The sequence below is a fragment of the Rhinolophus ferrumequinum genome, chromosome 6, assembly GCF_004115265.2.
Source record: "Rhinolophus ferrumequinum isolate MPI-CBG mRhiFer1 chromosome 6, mRhiFer1_v1.p, whole genome shotgun sequence".
NCBI classification, from domain to species: domain Eukaryota; kingdom Metazoa; phylum Chordata; class Mammalia; order Chiroptera; family Rhinolophidae; genus Rhinolophus; species Rhinolophus ferrumequinum.
In genome coordinates, this window is record NC_046289.1 from 57,684,063 (window position 1) to 57,704,581 (window position 20,519).

Genomic DNA, 20,519 nt, shown 5'->3' on the forward strand with positions numbered 1-20,519 from the left:
GAAAGAAGAACACACGAATAGAAATAGAAGTCATTGTAAAAGAAGATCTAAACTTTTATTATATATAAATAGATAGAAACTATGTTTTCTCTTTTCAAATAGTCTTAAGCATACTTAAGCAATACTAAAATGTCAACAGCAATCCATTCTAGGTTATGGGAACATGGGAACACTGGTAGTTATACTACTCATTATAATTTCTGTATCTTTTAATTTTCAAAAAAATTCAAAAATTTTCACTGTTGAATTTTATCAGAATCTGTTGAAATGACCTTTAGATGACATATTAACAAAAGTTTTAATAGTTATTTTTATTGCTAAATGTGTTTTATTGGATTTTTTAAATCAGGATTTTTAACATGTATTATTTATATTTTGTGGTACCTTTTCCAGGTTGTATAACCAAGAACTAGTTTTGTGTTATCATTACTCTGTTTCTTAAAAACTTCCAGTTGTTTGCTTTCTTTGCTTCTTACAGAAGCCAGGACTTTGAGATTAACAGTAACATCTTTCTAAATTTGACCCCATCTATATTGACCATTTATATCTGAAGCTCTCAAACACACAGCCTCTTTCTTTCATAATTGGTCTCACTTTCCCTAAATAGTCTTTCTTTTTTATTCCTTTGCACACTTTTTAACATGTCAATAATGTGATTCTCTTTCTGTTAGCAATCTGTTATTATTCTTTCAAATTTTTTCCTATGCCATCTCCCCTATAACATATGTATTATGTAATGTGTGCGTATAAAATTTGCCTCTAAGATTGGTTATTCCTGGAGGAAGTGAGGATATGGAAATTAGTAAACAATATATCAACATGTCTAGATGATCAAAAATTAATATATACAGAAGGCTACTTATTCTCTGTGTAAAGTGGTATGGTGAACATGGATATATGCCACATCGAGTCCCCTTCAAGGAAGGACTGCTTCCCTAGCTGCTAAGAGTGCTGTTAGAGGGCACCCTTCAGCTATCCCTTTAGGGGTTGCCTGACCTACAGAGAACTTCTCCTGAAGATATGTTCTTCCAGGAACCACCAATATCCAATGATTGATCAAGTCGGAGGCAGAAAGGCCTGGCTATTTCAACCCAATGCAGGACAGCTGTAATGGACCCTTTCAGCCTTAGAGCTCTTTGTAGGGTCAGTTGAGGCTGTGAGACTTGCATCATAGCTGACTTCGCCATCTTCCCAATCCTGCCTGTCCCCTTGCCTTCCACAGATACTTCCATAGATAAAAGCACTCCCAACAAATATTCTGAACAGTAACTTCACTTCAGACTCTGTTTCCCAGGGACTCCAAACTGCAGGAAGTAGTTTGTTTATATTTATGTTACAGCCTTGTCTCTTTGTATTCTGTTTGTATATGTCTCTTATTCCCCTCTTGACCTATGACTTGAGGACAACAGCCATGTTAGTATTCCTAGCATTTAACACAGCAACAGCATTCTAGGCATCACTAGGAGATACACACACACACACACACACACACACGTTAAATGAACAGTTAACAAATATAAAAATTATTTAATTTAGAATTTTAAAGATTTTATTTTAAATGTTTTCCAGCTTTCAGATCAAATGGAGACAAAGAAGAATATAGAGGTATTTAAAATTTCTGTTTTACAAGATTATGTATCAAAGTATTACGTGGAGTTAAAAGAATGTTTATAATAGTATAGATGTAGCTATAAATAGACATAGGGAACAGGTATGCAAGCTTTCTTTTCCTGCCTAGTCCATTTCTTTCCATATAGTCTAGCTAAAAATTTTGATCATTTGAGTTATGTCAAATTATTCCTGAAATATAATTTTGTTTTGCTTTTGGATTGGGCATATTAATATGCCAGGGCTCTTAATTTCAGAGAAGCAGCAATATGAAGATTGTCCGTAGGTGGGATAAATATTTTTCATTTATTTTTGTAATAAGAAATAAAATAATTATAGTTAAGTATTTATTTGTCTTTTGTGGCCATGTGAAACTACTAAACTGGAAAGAGTGAAGTAATTACTGTTATGTGATATTTCTTCTTTCTAGGGTTGCAACTTTTCAGGATTCAAAACAAATGAGCTCACTCAACTACCCAGACATTTGGATGCTGAACGAATTTATCTTTTTATTTTAAAAGCCCACAACTTTGATGTATGTAAACATTATTTTATTTTTATTATATGGTAAAATTTGAGAATATGATTTAATGAATCAGACCTTTATTTAAAGATCTGACAAATTATGGGTATAAACAAGATTTAATCCTTTGGGCATTAAGTCTGGCAGGAAAGACCAGTGATGTTTAACACCCTGGTCAACAGAAGAGAATGTATTAGATTCTTTTCCTGCCTCAGGTGTTTAGGTTGCTAATGTGCACTGGCTTGGCAAGTGACTGTACCAGATGTTTCCCCTCCCTCTTCCTGCTCTATCAGCTCAGGATGTATTAGCCAGCTCATTTTGACCCCGAAATAACTTATGAGAGCTCTTCCCTACAACCCCACGTTTGAGCCTCCAAGCACCTGGGGAATTTTTGAGTAGTATGCCTGCAGGGTAGCCAGGTGATGAAAACCTGCAGGCATAGGAATGCCAGAGGTAGACCGAGGGTTGGGTGGTTACTAGTATTGATTTCCCACCCACTTAAATATAGGTAGTTACCTAACAAGGCGTCTATTTCCTGGAGACTTAAATGATACTTCTTGTACCCCCCGGCGGATTCCTTTCAGACAGTTCTCTGAGATGGACTTGGCCCATAGTAGGTCTTCTTCCCTATCCCTCACCTCTAGGCTTCCTGTGGCTTTTTATTTCTCAACAAATCCCTATTGTTTTTTTCTCCTACTATAGTCCTCTATAGTCCATCAGAAGGAGCATAATCAACCATTAAACCTGGATGAATCCATTGCAGCCATTATTTTCTGCCCTTTCTTCACTCTCTTCAAGATGAAAGAGAGTGTATCTCTGCAGTGTTTCATCTTCAAGATGAAGTGTCCCAAGAAGTAGTGTGTGATTAACCTATTTGGATCTCCTGTTTGCCCCTCAGTTAGGAAACCACTGGGCACCTCAACTGACATCTCCGCCTAGAATGATTCAGTAATGACACTCTCTCTTATTTTCCATGCTAATACAAATTTTTTTCAATTCTCTTTTATATATTTATGGGATTTTCCTGAGAGGGACGGCTTAGTTTGCTCTCTTAATAAAATCACCTGATCCATTTTTATAAAGAAAAACTGTAGATGCTGATTGTAGTTATGTCTGGGTCTTGAGCATATTTATTTCTTTCCCCAAAGTTGCCTCTAGGAAAAGGTTTTATTGCTTTAAAAAGAAATTAATACAAATTATTGTTAAAATAATTTTATGAATGTTGTTCTAGATCATCTATAATATTCTTTCTAATGCTAACATTTTGTGTTCTAAGATGGGACTGCACTTTAACCTTTGATGCATATACATCTAACACAAAACACAAGGCAATTACATAAACAAGGCATAGAGACGTACAGCTATGAGGAATTTTCAGTACAGTTGCGTTATTGAATACAATTGGATACGGGTATTATTGAAAGGGATAGGAAAATGAGGAGTGGAAGTAGATATGAGTGGTTAGAGGGAGATACGACCAGCAACTGGGTTAGGATATTATGAGTTTCTGTATCAAAAGCATATCTGGGCATAGATACCCAGTATTTTGTTTGTTAAACCCCTCCTTGATTTCAAAAAAAGAATTTAAATTGGCTTACTAGAGCATGCATAATACAATGGTGTTCAAACAAAAAAATGATGAAATTAGAGTGAAGAGAAAATAAGGAAAATAAAAATAACAGAGAGAAGGTTATTTTATAGAAATGCTACAAATAACAAGGGACTGGACTTATGAATCAGAAGATTAGAAAGAGGTTAAAGAGCTACTGTTACATGCTTGAAGGTGTGGAAATCCATCGAATTGACTGAATTCCCCTAATCCCATCCAAACATCCCTGCACATACAGTCATAGATTAAGTTTCTTGATAAGAGAAAATGTATATTATCCCTTGTGCCTCCCAGAACAGAACCTTGGCTACAGGTAATGCTCAGTAAAAATTTTGTTGAATCAAATGAAAAGGGGTCTATATTATGGATATAAGAGGAGAAAGCTGAGCCATAAGCATACTTATATACACAAATAGAAATTCAAGAGAACACTAGAAGTAATTTTGTCCAACCTCGAGTCAATATTAGGAGAAACAGTTCCAAGTCAGATAATCTATAGGTTTTAAGGTATATTTATATTTACATGAATCAAAAAAGTATCCCAAAGGTGGATGAGTTTGAGTGGGCAGGAGCGGGAAGGAGAGAACCATTTAAGTTTTTAAGCTAGGTTTGGGTTTTCTTCTGCCAATTTCCAATTTTTGGTTGTTTTAACTAAATATTGATATATTTTAAAGAATTTGGAATTTTCCAGAAAAAAGGAAGTTAGTGATACTAAAGTCAACCAAACCTTAGAAAAGAATCAATTATGCAATTACTTTACACTAAACAGCATATTTGCAAATAATTTAAACAAAAGTATTCAGCTTTTCTCCAGCTATTTCAATTTTCTACTTTTTTCTTTATGTACTTAACATATGTTCTTTGTAATTAAGAAGTACTAAATTTAAGTTGATGCTGTTACCAATGTACTCCATACTAAGTGACCTGTGAAAAAGAAGTGCCGCCACAGAATACATGATAAATAATCTTCTTGGTATAAACGTTGCATGGTGCCTTCTTTTATAGACTTGAGGAACAGGAATTTATACCTATGTATTTTATTAAAAGAAATCTTGAACTCTACTGAATCTGGCATTTAAAAACTTTAGTTGAATTAAGATAAAATGATATATTGAATGTGTCTATTTAAACCAAAATTTATAGTCTGTATTAATCATGGTAAATAGATTTAACTTTATGTGCCAATTTTGATCAATTGCTTAAAGAGAACACTATATTTAGGTAAGATCTAGGGTTATAATGGGGTTCACTGGAATAGAATTCCATGATTATTGAAACGTCTTCAGTATAAAAGGGAAAATTATAGCATGTATCTTGAATTTTTGCTGTCCTTCTAGCCTATACTGTCATTTCAATACTACTAACCAAATGTGATTATTAAGTATTTGAAATGTGGCTAGTACAACTGAGATGAATTTATTTTATTTATTTTAATTAGTTTATAAATTAATTCAAACACTAATACTTGATTCAGTTATCAAAAAAATTTTTGATTATGGTTGGAACAAAATAACAACCATGTATGTTATGAGGTCTAAATATTGATCTAATATTTATGATGAAAATTAGTGTTCACACAATGTTATATATAGATGACGTATTACAGAATTGTATACTTGAAACCTATGTAATTTTACTACCCATTTTCACCCCAATAAATTTTAATTTTAAAAAAAACAAAAACATGTGCTGCCTCCAAGAGACACAGCTCAGCTATAAGGACAAATATAGACTCAAAGTGAAAGGGTGGAAATTGACACTCCAAGCAAATGGTATTCAGAGAAAAGTAAGTGTAGCCATACCGATATCAGATAAACAGACTTCAGGATAAAAAAAGTAACAAGAGACAAAAATGGACATTTCATAATGATAAAGGGGACTATACAACAAGAAGACATAACAATCATCAATATTTGTGATTTACGGTGGCCAAGACCTGGAAACAACCAAAGTGTCCTTCGATAGATAATTGGATAAAGAAGTTGTAGTGTATATACACAATGGAATACTATTCTGCCATAAGAAAAGATGAAACCATGCCATTTGCGACAACATGGATGGATCTTGAGATTATAATGCTAAGCGAAATAAGTCAGACAGAAAAAGTAGAGAGCCATATGATTTCACTGATATGTAGTGTATAAAACTGAAAATAACAAAATAACAAGAAAAACAAATGACAAAATAAAACTCATAGACACAGACAATAATTTAGTGGTTACCAGAGGATAAGGGGGGAGGAGGTGGTAAAAGAGGGAAAAGGGGGTCAAACATATGGTGATGGAAAGAACTGAGTGGGTGGTGAACACACAATGTGATATATAGATGATGTATTACAGAATTATACACCTGCAATCTGTGTAACTTTGCTAACAATTGTCACCCCAATAAACTTTAATTAAGAAATAAAAATAAAAATAAAGAAAATTAGTGTTCAAATTAAGATGTTCTCAATTTATTTCAAAGACCTAGTACCAAAAAAGAATGTAAAATATTTCATTAATTTTACAATTATATGTTGAAATGATAATATTTTAATGTATTTGGTAAAATAAATATATCATTAAAATTAATTTCACGTTTTACTTTTTAATTTTTTTAAAGTGGCTACTGGAAAATTTAGTATTGCATATATGACTCAACATTAAATTTCTACTGAAGAGTGCTAGTCAATAACCATTGAACATGTACTCTTTAGAAAGTCTACTTACATTGGCATGTTTTATAATGTATTTTAATTTGACCTCCATTTGTCTTTTTTTTTTTCCATAGGAAAAAGTTCTTAAAATCTGGAAGACTCATTTTCTCTCAGAAGCCTCTATTGCTCTTTTGCATGATTCCTTTTGGTGGTGGTTTCTCCATAAATTTAAGGTATAATAATGATATATTTTAAACTTCTTTTTTAGGTTGATTTGAAGCACAATTCATTTTTTCAGTAGAGGCAGCATTGGTACAAAAATTGCTTTTCGAGATCCATTCACAGAGCTTGGTTTCTTAGTATTCCACACATGTTAGAAATCCTGTTTGAAATCTACGTTTCCTTTAGGGGAGTAAAGACTTTAATGTGGATTTGAAAGAAGATGGGTCTTCATTAATCAGAAAAACATTAGTGAAATCAAACATTGTAGTGAATAATAAAGTTGTAGCTTTACTCAATATTATACTGTGCTGATATATACCAAACAGAAAACCCACTGCAAATCAGTGACATTAAAGGTTTTCATTTGGAAAACAGTTTACAGATTAGATAGACAGAGGGTCCTCACTCAATTCAAAAAGATAGACTCTGATTAGGATTTAAAAGAGAAAACATGGTTATCTTGGAAACGGTAAGAGAATAAAACTAAGCAGCAAGTGAATCTATGTTAGAGAATACGTGAGCCTAGAAACAGTGGTGAGTATCAGTGACTGACTGCTGCGTGGCCTCTGGATCTGGAAGAATGGATAACAGAACGACTCAGGGGATCACAGTCTAAGCATTAAGGTGTGCCACCCCACCAAGGAAGCCTGAAAATGCACGCAACCCTCCACCTTTCCCCAGCTCAAGTTACCCAGAGTAAAGTGCTTATGAATCCTCACAGAAATTTCATACCATAAAGGAATGGGTTTACCAATTTTATATACAAACCATTATTAGTGCTTTATGTTAGAATCATTCATTCAATTCTAGGTAAGAGTATCTCTCCTATATTTCTGATATTGTTATGAGCTGGAGGAGGCATCGGGAGTGGTATAGCAATTCTACAAGGGTAATTACCTAGGGAAATTTAAGAAATCAGGGCAGTTTCTTTACCTTAAATTATTTTTTCTAGATCTGGATCCCGAATTGATGTTTTTCCATGATAACAGAGAGAAATCTTACTTTTCCACTTAAATCTGTTAGGATTATACATGAAAAGTGTTTGAAAGAAACAACCTAGCAAAGTTCCTAGTAACTATTTTGTCAGGCCATAAAACTATTTTATTATTCTGAACAAACAGATTTGACACAAAAATATTAATGCCCCACTACACTTATAGGATTATTCTTGGAATAAGAAGGAATTAGGAAATGTTTTCACCTTTAAACTATTCTTTAGAAACTGCTGGCTTTCTGAAAGTAAATGTCATAATTTTAAAATATTATTATCTAATAATATTTCCAGTATGATTTATGATTTCTGATGTGTTTTGTGGAGCAATATTTCATTCAGCCTGATCAGTGTTCTTCTAGTGTTCTAGGGGGTAATTTGGGGCTCCAGATCAAATTGAAGCAACCTTTCCATGATTTAACCAGAACACTTTCTTTTTCACCTGTTTTGTTTATTGAATTTCATCTATGAATTTACATCTAAGAGGGTTCATTGTTTAAAATATACATATTGAGGCCAGTGAACTAGATAAATAACATGACCTCTTAGGTCCCTAAATCCACTAAATAAGTGTGTCAGAACACCCACATATTTTTACCATCACTGTGTGGAAATAAAGCCACTCCTTGAATATTTAAGTTTTGTTAGGTAAGCTCCTATTTCAAACTATCCTACATTTTCAGATGAATACAAAACACATAAATTCTATCTACTTAGTGACCCACTTTATGAAAAATCAATGATACTGATTTGACAACTGGAATATAATTAAACCTTGAGCCACTTATACAATTTAATTACCTATATATGTATATATAGAAAAAATATATAATCATAACTCTAGAATATAGCATGTTTCAGTATGCTGACTCTAAAACTTATTTCTGCAATTATTATATGATTAATGTAACAGCAAATTTATTGCCTATGACTTAGTGGTAGCTTGATCTAGTAGGAAAAAAATGCTGTACTTGAACCCAAAAATTAAATCCCAAAATTTAAATCTGGTGTTCTCAGTAGTTAGTGTGAGACTTTGAGCTAGTCAAAAAAAAAAAAAATCTCTGAGCTTCTCTTATCTATGATCAAAACAAAACAAAAAAAACAGGTAACAAATAACATATATTCTACTGGTTTCCTAGGGTTATTGTGTATACTAAAAGTGATATGAATAAGAAGACACCTAGTAAACCAAAATGCTATATAAATGTAATATGGTAGTAAATATAATAGAGTTAAGAAATCTAGTTTTAAAAAATACGTATATATAATGGAATATTACTTGGCCATAAGAAACGATGAAATATTGCCATTTGCGACAACATGGATGAATCTTGAGATTATCATGCTAAGCAAAATAAGTCAGGTAGAAAATGTCGAGAACCATATAATTTTACTGATATGTGGGTATAAAACTGAAACCAACAAACCAACAAGACAAACAGGAAGAAAAACTCAAGACACAGACAACAGTTTAGTGGTTACCAGAGGGCAAGGGGCCTGGGGGGTTGTAAAAGAGGGAAAAGGGGGTCAAACATATGGTGATGGAAGGAGAACTGACTCTGGGTGATGAACACACAATGCAATATATAGATGATGTGTTATAGAAATGTACATTTGAAACCTGTATAATTTTGCTAGCCAATGTCATCCCAATAAATTTAATACTTTCTTTTAAAGGTAATGGCTTAAAGTGAAAATAAACATTCTTAAAGGCAAAAAGAAAATAAAGTTCATCCACTTAGTAAACGATGTGAACTTTAATAGTTATTTCTCTCTCTAAGTCATTCATAAAATTAAAAAAATTACTTACCTTATATGTTTATTGAGGGTGTCAAATGAGAATATGTAAAGTTGGTTTATATAGAACTAGGTATACAGTTTAGGTATGCAGTGCATATATGCAGTAAGTGTTCGATGGATACATTTATTATTATTATTATTATTATTATTATTATTATTTAGATAGAACACAATGTTTTTCTCAAACAAGTCAAAAAAATTGAAGAGGAGGGAACTCTTCCTAACTCATTCTGTGAGGCCAGCATTACCCTGATAATAAAGCAAAAATACTACAAGAAACAAAATCAACAAACCAATATCCTCTTTAATGAATACTGATGCAAAAATCCTCAACAAAATAACTAGTAAAACTGAATTCAGCAGCATATTATAAAGATTATACTCTCTGATTAGTGTGACTTAGTCCTGGAATAAAGCATGATTTAACATACGTTAAACAGCTTGATCTAACAGATATGTCAATAACCTGAATACTCAACAACTGCAGGATACACTTTCTTTTCAAGCATACCAAAACATTTACCAAAATGACCCTACCATTTTGCTACTCTGTTTCCTGTGGAGGTATATATTGTGTGGACACTTTGAATTGTATTGCTTAAAGACATATTCTGGAACTTTCTGTTTGGGTAAATTTCTTTTTTTCAGACCTGTTAAATGTAGATTGTGTAGTTGAAACATGCTAACTTTGTAACTAGTAAGTTATATATAAAAAAATCTCATTTAATTCTCACACAATCCTGTATCTTAGAACCACTTCCTGTTACATAAGTGATCAAGAATTGCTAACTATTAACATAATCATTATTTTTGCTGTTATCTCCTTCCATAAATACAAAAGTATGAGAGCTGTATTGGGAGTGAGGAGACCTAAATTCTAGACTAGCTCTCAATTACTTAACAGGATAACCTTAAATGATTCTCTTAATCTTCAAGTACTAGTGATCACTAAAATACAGGGACTTAATGTAGGTGATATCTTACTTCCATTTTAAGTCTAAGATCCTATGCATTTATGAATCCCAGCTCATTTGGCTTGCTAATTTCATAGAAGACTACCACTAAATTTGATAATTTTTGGTGTTTATTACCAAAATGTATTAATGCCAGTGTGCTTCTACAATTGACGTCGTAAATGAAATTGGACTCTTTAATTAATCTTTATTGCTTAATTCATTGATTTTGACTCTAATTCATCTCTTCGTTGCTTAATAGAGCAAGAATTCAAGGGCTACATTAGGACTTTAATATTGACATTATCTGTAGATTTCTTCCTTCTTGCAACATGCTTTGTTTTTAGTATAACTATCATGTCACAATTTTACTAGTTTTATCCATGGCTGTTTCATCCCAGTAATTGCTTTACTTTCATACTGAGTTACTGATAATGAAAGAATTAGAGTGCATATAGAACAATAGAAGGTAACTAAGTCATTGATTGCCTTCTGCGTGACATCTACTATGCAAGAACAATCATTAATTTATCAAACATTTTTGTGTTTTCTATGTGCCAGGCACTGTATTGATGGCTTGCAATACAAAGTGCACAAAATGTGACGCTTGTCCTTATTTAATTTTAAGATACTACTTTAAGATATGTATATATTATTGACATTTAGCAGATGAAGAAACTAGGAATTAATTAACTTGCCCATGGAAATGCAGCTAATGTAATTCAGGTTTGCAAGATGCCAAAACCCATGCTCATTCCACCATAGCAACTGATCTGCCCTTTAAGAATAGATCATATTACTGACATTATGCAAACAAATTCCAATTTTGAATTGTAATATTAATGATATTAATTCCATACATGTTTTATTTTTTAAGCCTGACAAAGAAAATCAAGATTCCTTGTTTGGTAGAATTTCAGAAAGTTATGTGACACTTTTCATGAGCATACCTCTAAGTCGAAAAGATGCATTCTTTCAGGTAAACACAGAAATTAACTGGTTATGCTAATTATATTTAGAGTTGATGAAACTTAAAAAAATAGTTATTTTATTTAAAAACATATGAGAACATATTTTGTTACTTTGAAAGCAAAATTTCCTGAAATTAAGTAATGATAATATTTTAAAAGTTGTATCCTCCCCCCTCAGAATATTGTATTCCCTTGACTCAAAGTCTTACAGAATCTCCTTAGTGTGCTATAGATATTTTGTTTGTATATTAATAATTTGAAAACTATTGGCTTGTTCTATGTATATTCTTTTTTTATATATTTACCTACAAAATTATTTATCAATTTTCTTTTATGTTATAATGTACCCTTTGATCTAAGAGGACTTGAAAAGTTCATGTTATGCCTGAGGAATAAGCACTTGTTACAGTAAAGAACAGTGGACAAATTTATGAATCAATGTTTGTTTCACTTTTCTGTTGTTTTATTAACTAATGAATAGAGTTGATTAAAATAATTTATGTTCTTAAGTAAAGTGAAGATGTGTAGGAATTTCACTGGATATTTTAAAATTTAAATATCTAGCATTTCAAAGCAGAAGCCACATTCAAATACTTCATTATATTGACATATGTAAATCTGAAATACGTATGTATTTGGAGTCAGTAAATGTTTTCATGGGTAAAAAAAACCCTAAAATAAAAATAATTCAATGTCCTTCACAATGAAATCATAAAACTAATTTGCCAAATATTTATGTTCAATCTTGACCTATCTTACTCATATACATACCATGTCGCAGAAGGAAGTGAATGGTAGACTGGGAATGAGACCTGGCTGCATGTCCAGAATCTGCTACTAATTACCAGGAGGATCTTGTCAAGACATTCAGCCCCTCAGTTCCACAGCTTGTCTGTCAGATGAAGAGGTTGATCAGATCCATGATTCATAAATTGTTGTTTTGTAGAAAACAATGGTGTTCTCAAGGATAGACTAGAATTTTCTCTGCTAATATTGATTTTTTTTCTTATTTGCAGAAAAATTTAATGGTTAGGATTTTTGGTAATTGCATTGTCCAGAGATGACAAAACATTTGTTTCTCCTAGTCATTGTCTAGCCTACCTACATGGTTTGAGGAAATCAAGCATGCTTTAATACTGGGCTCTTCAGGATAAGAGTGGAAAAAGAAGGAAGGCACAGTTGCATATCCCCCATTCTCTAATTTCTGGTCCTACGTTTATGGTCCATATGTTTTCCCCTGGGTTGGATATGTCTGTTGATATATGTTATATGTATAACCTTCTCAAATCGTGACTTGATTTGAGGAAAATCATGATACTTTCTGGGTCCCTCTTTTCAGTGGCTTTTTCCAAGAAGATAGCAAGGTATAACAAAAAAAAGGAACATGTATAATTCACAAACTTAATAATAATTTATTTGACAGTTGAGGTATGTTATATGAAATACGAAATTATTCTACTATGACTTTTTTTGGTAGGTGTATCCTGAATGTTTGTCACAAGCTATCTATGCAACATTCCAGGAAGCATTTCCAGAATCCAATAATCTCTTTAATGATGAATTTAAAGAAGATCTAGGGAATAATATTTTTCTTTGGTTGTCAGGTAAGGCTATGTCATTTAAATATTGATCATTATTTTGGTACCTAAAACTTTTGGATTTTGTTTGCTCTAGTAAAAAAAATTGGTAGTTTTTTGCCTCACAACACGTGCAGTATTAGTGCCTCTGTTTTATTTTATACTTAAATTATTTTTATTTTATTTTTTCCCTGTGATTTTTGTTTTATTTTCAATTACAGTTGACCTTCAATATTCTATTATATTGGTTACAGGTGTACAGCATAAGGTTAGGCATTTATAAAATTACTCTAGTACCCACTAGGCAATATACATAGTTATTACAATATTATTCTATATTCCCTATGCTGTACTTTGCATCCCCTTGACAAATTTGTTATTGGTATACAAAAATACAACCAATTTCTTAATATTAATTTTGTATCCTGCTACTTTACTAAATTTCTTTATCAGTTCTAATAGTTTTTTTGGTGAAATCTTTAGGGTTCTCTCTATATAGTATCATGTCATATGCAAATAATGACAGTTTTACTTTTTCCTTTCCAATTTGAATGTCTTTTATTTCTTGACTAATTGCTGTGGCTAGAACTTCCAATACTATGTTCAATAAAAGTAGTGAAAGTGAACACCCTTGTCTTGTTCCTGATCTTAAGTACAACACTTTTAGCTTTTTCCCCTTGAGTATGATGTAGGCTGTGGGTTTGTCATATATGGCCTTTATTATGTTGAGGTATGTTTCCTCTATTCCCACTTTGCTGAGAGTTTTTATCATAAATAAATGCTGGGTTTTCTCAAACTCTTTTTCTGCATCTATTGATACGATCATATGATTTTCATCATTTTGTTTATGTGGTATATCACGTTAATTGATTTGTAGATATTAAACCAACCTTGCATCCCAGGAATAAATCCCACTTGATCATGGTGTATAATCTTTTTAATGTATGCTGAATGCAGTTTGCTAATAGTTTGTTGAGGATTTTTGTGCATCTTTGTTCATCAAGCATATAATTTTCCTTTTTTGTAATGTCTTTGTTTGGCTTTGGAATCAGGGTACTGATGGCCTTGTAAAATGAGGTTGGGAGCCTTCCATCCTCTTGAATTTTTTGAAATAGCTTGAGAAAGACAGGTGTTAATCTTCTGAATGCTCGGTAAAATTCACCTGTGAAGCCATCTGGTCCAGGACTTTTGTTTGGTGGGAGTTTTTTGATTACTGATTTGATTTCATTAGTAGTAATTTGTCTGTTCAGATTATCTGTTTCTTCTTGATTCAGTCTTGGAAGATTGTATGCTTCTAGGAATTTATCCATTTCTTCTACATTGTCCAATTTGTTGGCATATAATTGCTCATAGTGTTTTCTTAATTTTTTTGTTTTCATTTCTGTGGTGTTGATTGTCATTTCTCCTCTTTCATTTCTGATTTGATTTATTTGAGTCCTCTGTCTCTTTTTCTTGATAAATCTGGCTAATGGTTTGTCAATTTTGTTTATCTTTTCAAAGAACCAGGTTTTGATTTTGTTGATTTTTTTATATTGCTATTTAGACTCTATTTGATTTGTTTCCACTATGATCTTTATTATTTCCTTCCTTCTAGTTACTTTGGGCTTTGTTTGCTGTCCTTTTCTAGTTCCTTTAGGTATAAGGTTAGATTGTTTATTTGAAAATTTTCTACTTTCTTTAGGTAGGCCTGCTTTGTTATGAATTTCCCTCTTAAGACTGCTTTCTTTGTGTTCCATAGATTTGGTGTTATTATGTTTTCGTTTTCATTGTCTTAAGGTATCTTTTGAATTCTTCCTTGATCTCATTGTTAACCCATTCATTGTTTAGTAGTATGTTATTTAGCCTCCACGTGTTTCTGTGTTTTTCAGTTTTTTCTTCTAATTGATTTCTAGTTTCATATCACTGTGGTCAGAAAAGATGCTTGATATGATTTCAAATCTTTTAAATTTACTGAGGCTTGTTTTGTGACCTAATATATGGTCTGTCTTGGAAAATGTTTTGTGTGAACTTGAAAAGAATGTATATTCTGCTGCTTTGGGGTGAAATGCTTTAAAAATATCACTGAAATCCATCTGGTCTAATGTGTCATTTAAGGCCACTGTTTCCTTGTCGATTTTCTGTCTGGAAAATGTATCCCTTGATGTCAGTGGGGTGTTAAAGTTCCCTACTCTGACTATATTACTGTCAATTTCTCCCTTTATGTTGCTTAATATTTGCTTTATGTATTTAGGTGCTCCTATATTTGGTGCATAAATGTTTACAAAGGTTATATCCTCTTATTAGATTGAACCCTTTATCATTATGAAATGTCCTTCTTTGTCTCTAAGTATAGTCTTTGTTTTAAAGTCTATTTTGTCTGATATATGTATTGCTATCCCACCTTTTTTTTCCCATTCCATTGGGATGAAATATCTTTTTCCATCCTTTTACTTTTAGTCTGTGTGTGTCTTTCAATCTGAAGTAGGTCTTTTGTAGACAGCATATGCATATATATGGGTCTTGTTTTCTTTTCCATTCAGCTACCCTATGTCTTTTGATTGGAGCATTTAATCCATTTATATTTAAAGTAATTGTTGATAGGTGCATAATTATTACCATTTTATTATTCATATACTTGATCTTCTTTTATTTGTTTGTTTTTCCCTTCTTCTTAAAGAAGTCTCTTTAACATTTCTTATAATACTAGCTTGGTGTCTGGGAAGTGCTTTTTCTTGTCTGGGAAGTACTTTATTTCTTTCAATTTTAAAAGATAGCCTTGCTGGGTAGCGTTTTCTTGGTAGTAGGCCCGTTCTTTTCATCACTTTAAATATTTTCTGCCACTCCCTTCTGGCCTGCAATGTTTCTGTTGAGAGATCAGCTGACATTCTTATGGGAGCTCCCTTGTAGGTAAATAACTGCTTATCTCTTGCTGCTTTTAAGAGTCTCTCTTTGTATTTAACCTTTGGCATTTGAATTATGATGTGTCTTGTTGTTGGCCTTTTTGGGTTCATCTTGTTTGGGACTCTGTGCTTCCTGGGCTTGTATGTCTATCTCCTTTACCATATTAGGGGAGTTTTCCATCATTATTTTTTCAAATAGTTTTTCAATTCCTTGCTCTCTCTCTTTTCCTTCTGGTACCCCTATAATGTGAATGTTGCTACACTTTATGTTATCCCAGAAGTCTCTTCTACTATCCTCATTGTTGGATTCTTTTTTATTTCTTTTTGCTGTTCTGATTGGGTGTTTTCTGCTATGTTATCTTCTAAGTCACTGATTCAATCCTCTGCTTCATCTAATCTACTGTTGATTCCCTCGAATATATTTTTCATTTTAGTTATTGTATTCATATTTCTGATGGTTCTTTTTTTATGTTTTCTATCTCTTTGTTGAAGTTCTCACTGAGATCGTTGAGCACCCTTATAACCAGTGTTTTGAATTCTGCATCTGGTAGATTGCTTGTCTCCATTTTGGTTAGTACTTTTTCTGGAGTTTTGTGCTGTTCTTTCATTTGGGACATGTTTCTTTATCTCCTCAGTCTCCTGCCTCCCTGTGTTTGTTTCCATGTATTAGGTAAAACTGCTATGAGTCCTGGGCTTAGTAGAGTGGCCTTATGTAGTAGGTGTTCTGTGGTGTCCAGTGGCACAGTATCAGTGGTCACCTGAGCTGGGTGCTCCAGGTATGTCCCTTGTGTGGGTTGTATGTACCCTCCTGTTGTAGTTGAGGCTCAGTTGCTGTTTGCATATCAGTGGGAATGGTTGACCCTTAGGCTGATTGATTGTGAGGACTGGCTAGGACTATAGTGGAGGAGCTGTTGTTCAGGGTTTGACTCTATGGAGTAGGATTTGCATTAGCAGGACTATGGTCTGCTAATAACCTGCCCTTTGGTTATGTCTTTTGTGGAGGTGGTTGAGTGGTGCTCTGGTGTGGTCTGAGGCTGGCCACCAGGTGTATTGGTTCTGGGGCTTCTTAGGAGGGGCTCTGTTGCAAGCCAAGTTCAGCTGCTGCCTATTCCCTGACTGCATCTTCTTGGTATGAGCTATAATGTGATCTGCAGATGATTGCCTCATGTGTTAGGCTTGGAGGTGCCTGGGAGAAGTTAAGCTGCAAACTGAGGCCAGCTGCTGCTAGTGCTGGGCCTGGGGCTGCTTAGCAAGAGGTATGGGGCACACCAAGGCCAGATCCTGCTTGTTTGGTGTTTGTGAACCTTGGAGTGATTTTAGGAAAGTATGCAGCATGAGCCACGACAGGCCATTTGTATGGAAAAGCCACTGGAAGAGGCTTGGGTGGGCTTGTAAGTTGGGTGCAGCAGAGTCTCAGGGAATCATCAGAGCAGGGTAAAAGGTATTAACAAGGTTAATGGAGACTCAGTCTGGGTTGGGGAGAGCTCAATAAAGGAAAAGTGGCTTCTGCCAGCACGTCTGTCTGGGAGAAAGCGGCCCCTCCCGTCCTCACCCTGCAGCCAGACAGTTCATTTCCTCCCCTTATGTCTCTGGCACCTTTTGAACTGCTGCCCCATCACTGAAGTGAGTGAGTCTGTCAGGGAGTAAGTTCATGTAAGGGCCCTTTGAGAGGAGCTCCTGAGACTCTAGCAGCCCTCTGTCTCTCTCAGCCATAATTCCTCTGGTTTTCAGAAACAGAAGTTATGGGAAGTTCTCTTCTTGGCACTCGAACCCTGGGCTAGGAAGCCTGGTGTGGGGCTGGGACTCATTGCTCCTCACGGGGGTACCTTTTAGCTGAGAGAGCCCTCTCAATTTTTAACCATCAAACATGGGTATGGGATCCACCCCACTCCGCATCTGTGCCCCTCCTACCAGTCTCTATGTGGCTTCTTCTGTATATCCTTAGTTATAATACTTCAGCTAGACTTCCCAGCAATTCTCGATGGTTGTGGGGACAGAGCCAGGAGAGCAGTTTCCAGGCTCTTGACCTTACTTGGAAAGGTGCTGGCTTGGGTAGTAGATGGCCATCAGCTTTGACTAGTTGACCATCAGCTATAACCAGTTAGCCATTAGCCACTAATATAACTGCCATGGCTACACTGGCAGGTTGGTTGGTTGGCAGAGAAGCACAGACTGTGGCTAGAAAAGGTGGGTTAGTTGACAGTGAAGCGGATGGCAGATTGCGGCTCCTGTTTCCTGTGTCTCCAACCCAGCTGCCAGTGAGAATATAGTGGTATGACTCCCCTGTCTATGGCTCTGTTGGTGTTCCTTTTTGGCCTCACCATATCCTGCATTCTTGTGCAGGGAGTGGGACCAGAGACCCTGCATGACAATGGTAGTTCTGTAGTTTAATTGTAATTTTGATATGAACATGGGTGGAGGCTAGCACAGCCTTTTACCTACTTTGGCATCTTGATTGGCAGCAACCCGAACACTAAGTTTTCAGCTCTTTTCTAATTCAGTGTTTTATATATTAAGACTTTAACATTTCTATGTAGAAGTTTACTCATTTGAAGCTTGAGACTGACAATCCTCACAGGACAGCTGTGAGAATGAAATGTAAAATACTGGTAAAAATGCTTTGCCAAATTAAAAAGATATTTTCAAGATCCTAATTTCTTTGGTTAAATATAAATTTTCTGTAAACAGGTTTAAAACCTCAAAAAGGCTTTTGGACCCACTGGAAACTGAAAGACCTCTCCACAACAACCATACATGGTGCTAAGAAATTACCTTTAAACTCTGTAAAGGATAGAATTGCAAGAAGTCAAGAACGCATATCAAATTGTAAGTAAATTTATTATAAACTGCAAAATGAAATAGATAGCCAAAATCAAGTGTGCTAAGTTATTTATTTGTCAGAATTTTCTAATGATTTATTCTTTGGTGAGAGTCTTACAACATTTGATTTGTAGATTGGTGTTACAGTAGTTTGAATATTGCTTTACATTTTAGTTTTTCATTATAAAAATATGTGCGTAAGTCCTTTTCTGACTTTGCCTAATATTATATTCTCATGTTTATTTTTAGGAACTTTTCACTATACTACAAATATTCTTTCTTTTTAGCTAAATTGCTCACTGGTTAATAATGTGTTTTACCACTAGATAAGTTAAAAAAATTCTTTTCAGTAAATTTAAATAATGTTTTCTTTAGAGTTTCAGTTTTGTGCCATGTTTGTCAAGACCGACTTACCTAATATTATGAAACTACTTATTTTTTCTAATACTTTCTCTATTTTCATGTTTTATTTAACATTTTAATTCATTTAGAATTTATTTTATTATGACAAAGGTAGTTGTATTTCAATATTTTTTTCCCAATTGCTCATTTATTAAACAGTAACTTACAAGCTAGTTGAAATACCAATTCACTTGGATATATTTTTGTATTCACTTCTGTTCCTTGAGCTACACACCAAATTCCTGCACCAGGATTAAACTTCTCAGTTACTCTACATTAATAAGCTCTATAAGTCAAATTTATTTCTCTCTTGTTTATACCATATTTTCAATACAAAACATAGTTCTGGTGCACAGGCCTTATTTCTGACCCATTAAATCAGAATCTCAGGTAGCTTTTTAAAAGCTACCCAGATGATTTCAAAGTTCAGGCAAAGTTAAGAACATTAAAGTAGAGAGAAATACCTTTCTAAACTTCTCCTAGATGTAGACCAGGGGAAGGAGGGTCTAACCTATTCAACCTACTCTTCTGAAAACTATTCTTCAGTTAATTTCTGATTTTAAATTTATTTAAGTGGTTGATTACTGCTCTTCAGATTGTGCTGTGATTTTTCCCATTCTTATCCCCATAGAAATCATCTTATCTAATTTCTATCTTTTAGTAGTGGCATGAACTTTCTTGTTTGCTGTTACCCTGGGTTTTCCAGAACTTCATACATAGTTGTTATTTTGAGTGGAAAGAATAGAACTCTACTATATTGACCCAGTCTTGCATATCTGTGTTTACTTCCCACTCTCACAGGTGCATAACAACTTGGCTAAACATAAAATTAAGAAGTTTGGGGGAAGCTCTTTATTTTGTTAAAATTTTAACTTACAGAAAGTGACAAGAATAGCATCGGGAACTCCCATATATCCCTGATCCACCAACTGTTTAAATTTTACCCTGTTTGTTTTATCATTCTCTCTCTCCTTTTTTCATATAAGCATTTAAAGCTATGAATTTCTCTAAGCACTCTTTTAGCTACATTCCACAAATTTTGATATGTTGTATGTTCATTATCATTTAATTCAAAATATTTTCTAATTTTCAGTATAATTTCTATTTTGACCCATGGGTTATTTAGAGATGTATCACTTAATTCTCAAATATGTGGGGCTTTTCTAGACATCTTATAGTCACTGATTTCTAATTTAAAAATATTGTGGTCTGAGAATATAATATACAATCTTTTGCAATGTATTGAGACTTGATGGTCCAGTACCTGGTCTATCTTGGTCACATTTCATGTATACTTGATAAGAATGTACATTCTGCAGTTGTTTTATAAATCTCAATTAGATCAAGATGTTTGATAACTTTGTTCAGATCTTCAGTACCAAGAATTAGCAAACTATAGCTTGGGGAGCAAATCTGGCCTGTAGCATATGTCCTGTGAGCTAAGAATGATTTTTACATTTTAAAGGATTGTGAAAAAAACAAAACAAAACAAAATAAAGAATACACTACAGAGACTATATGTGGCC

At 33.8% G+C, this 20,519-nt stretch overlaps 1 protein-coding gene across 1 annotated transcript in view; it reads left to right on the forward strand.

Moving 5' to 3' along the window:
• The window catches only part of FAM227B (family with sequence similarity 227 member B), a 192,873-nt gene that overhangs the window by 19,309 nt on the left and 153,045 nt on the right, over positions 1 to 20,519 (forward strand). Inside the window, exons 6-11 of the mRNA XM_033107622.1 lie at positions 1,570 to 1,605; positions 2,039 to 2,143; positions 6,513 to 6,611; positions 11,222 to 11,323; positions 12,793 to 12,919; positions 18,460 to 18,597. Coding sequence (XP_032963513.1) covers positions 1,570 to 1,605; positions 2,039 to 2,143; positions 6,513 to 6,611; positions 11,222 to 11,323; positions 12,793 to 12,919; positions 18,460 to 18,597 — 607 coding nt within the window. The remainder of the gene's footprint in view (positions 1 to 1,569; positions 1,606 to 2,038; positions 2,144 to 6,512; positions 6,612 to 11,221; positions 11,324 to 12,792; positions 12,920 to 18,459; positions 18,598 to 20,519) is intronic.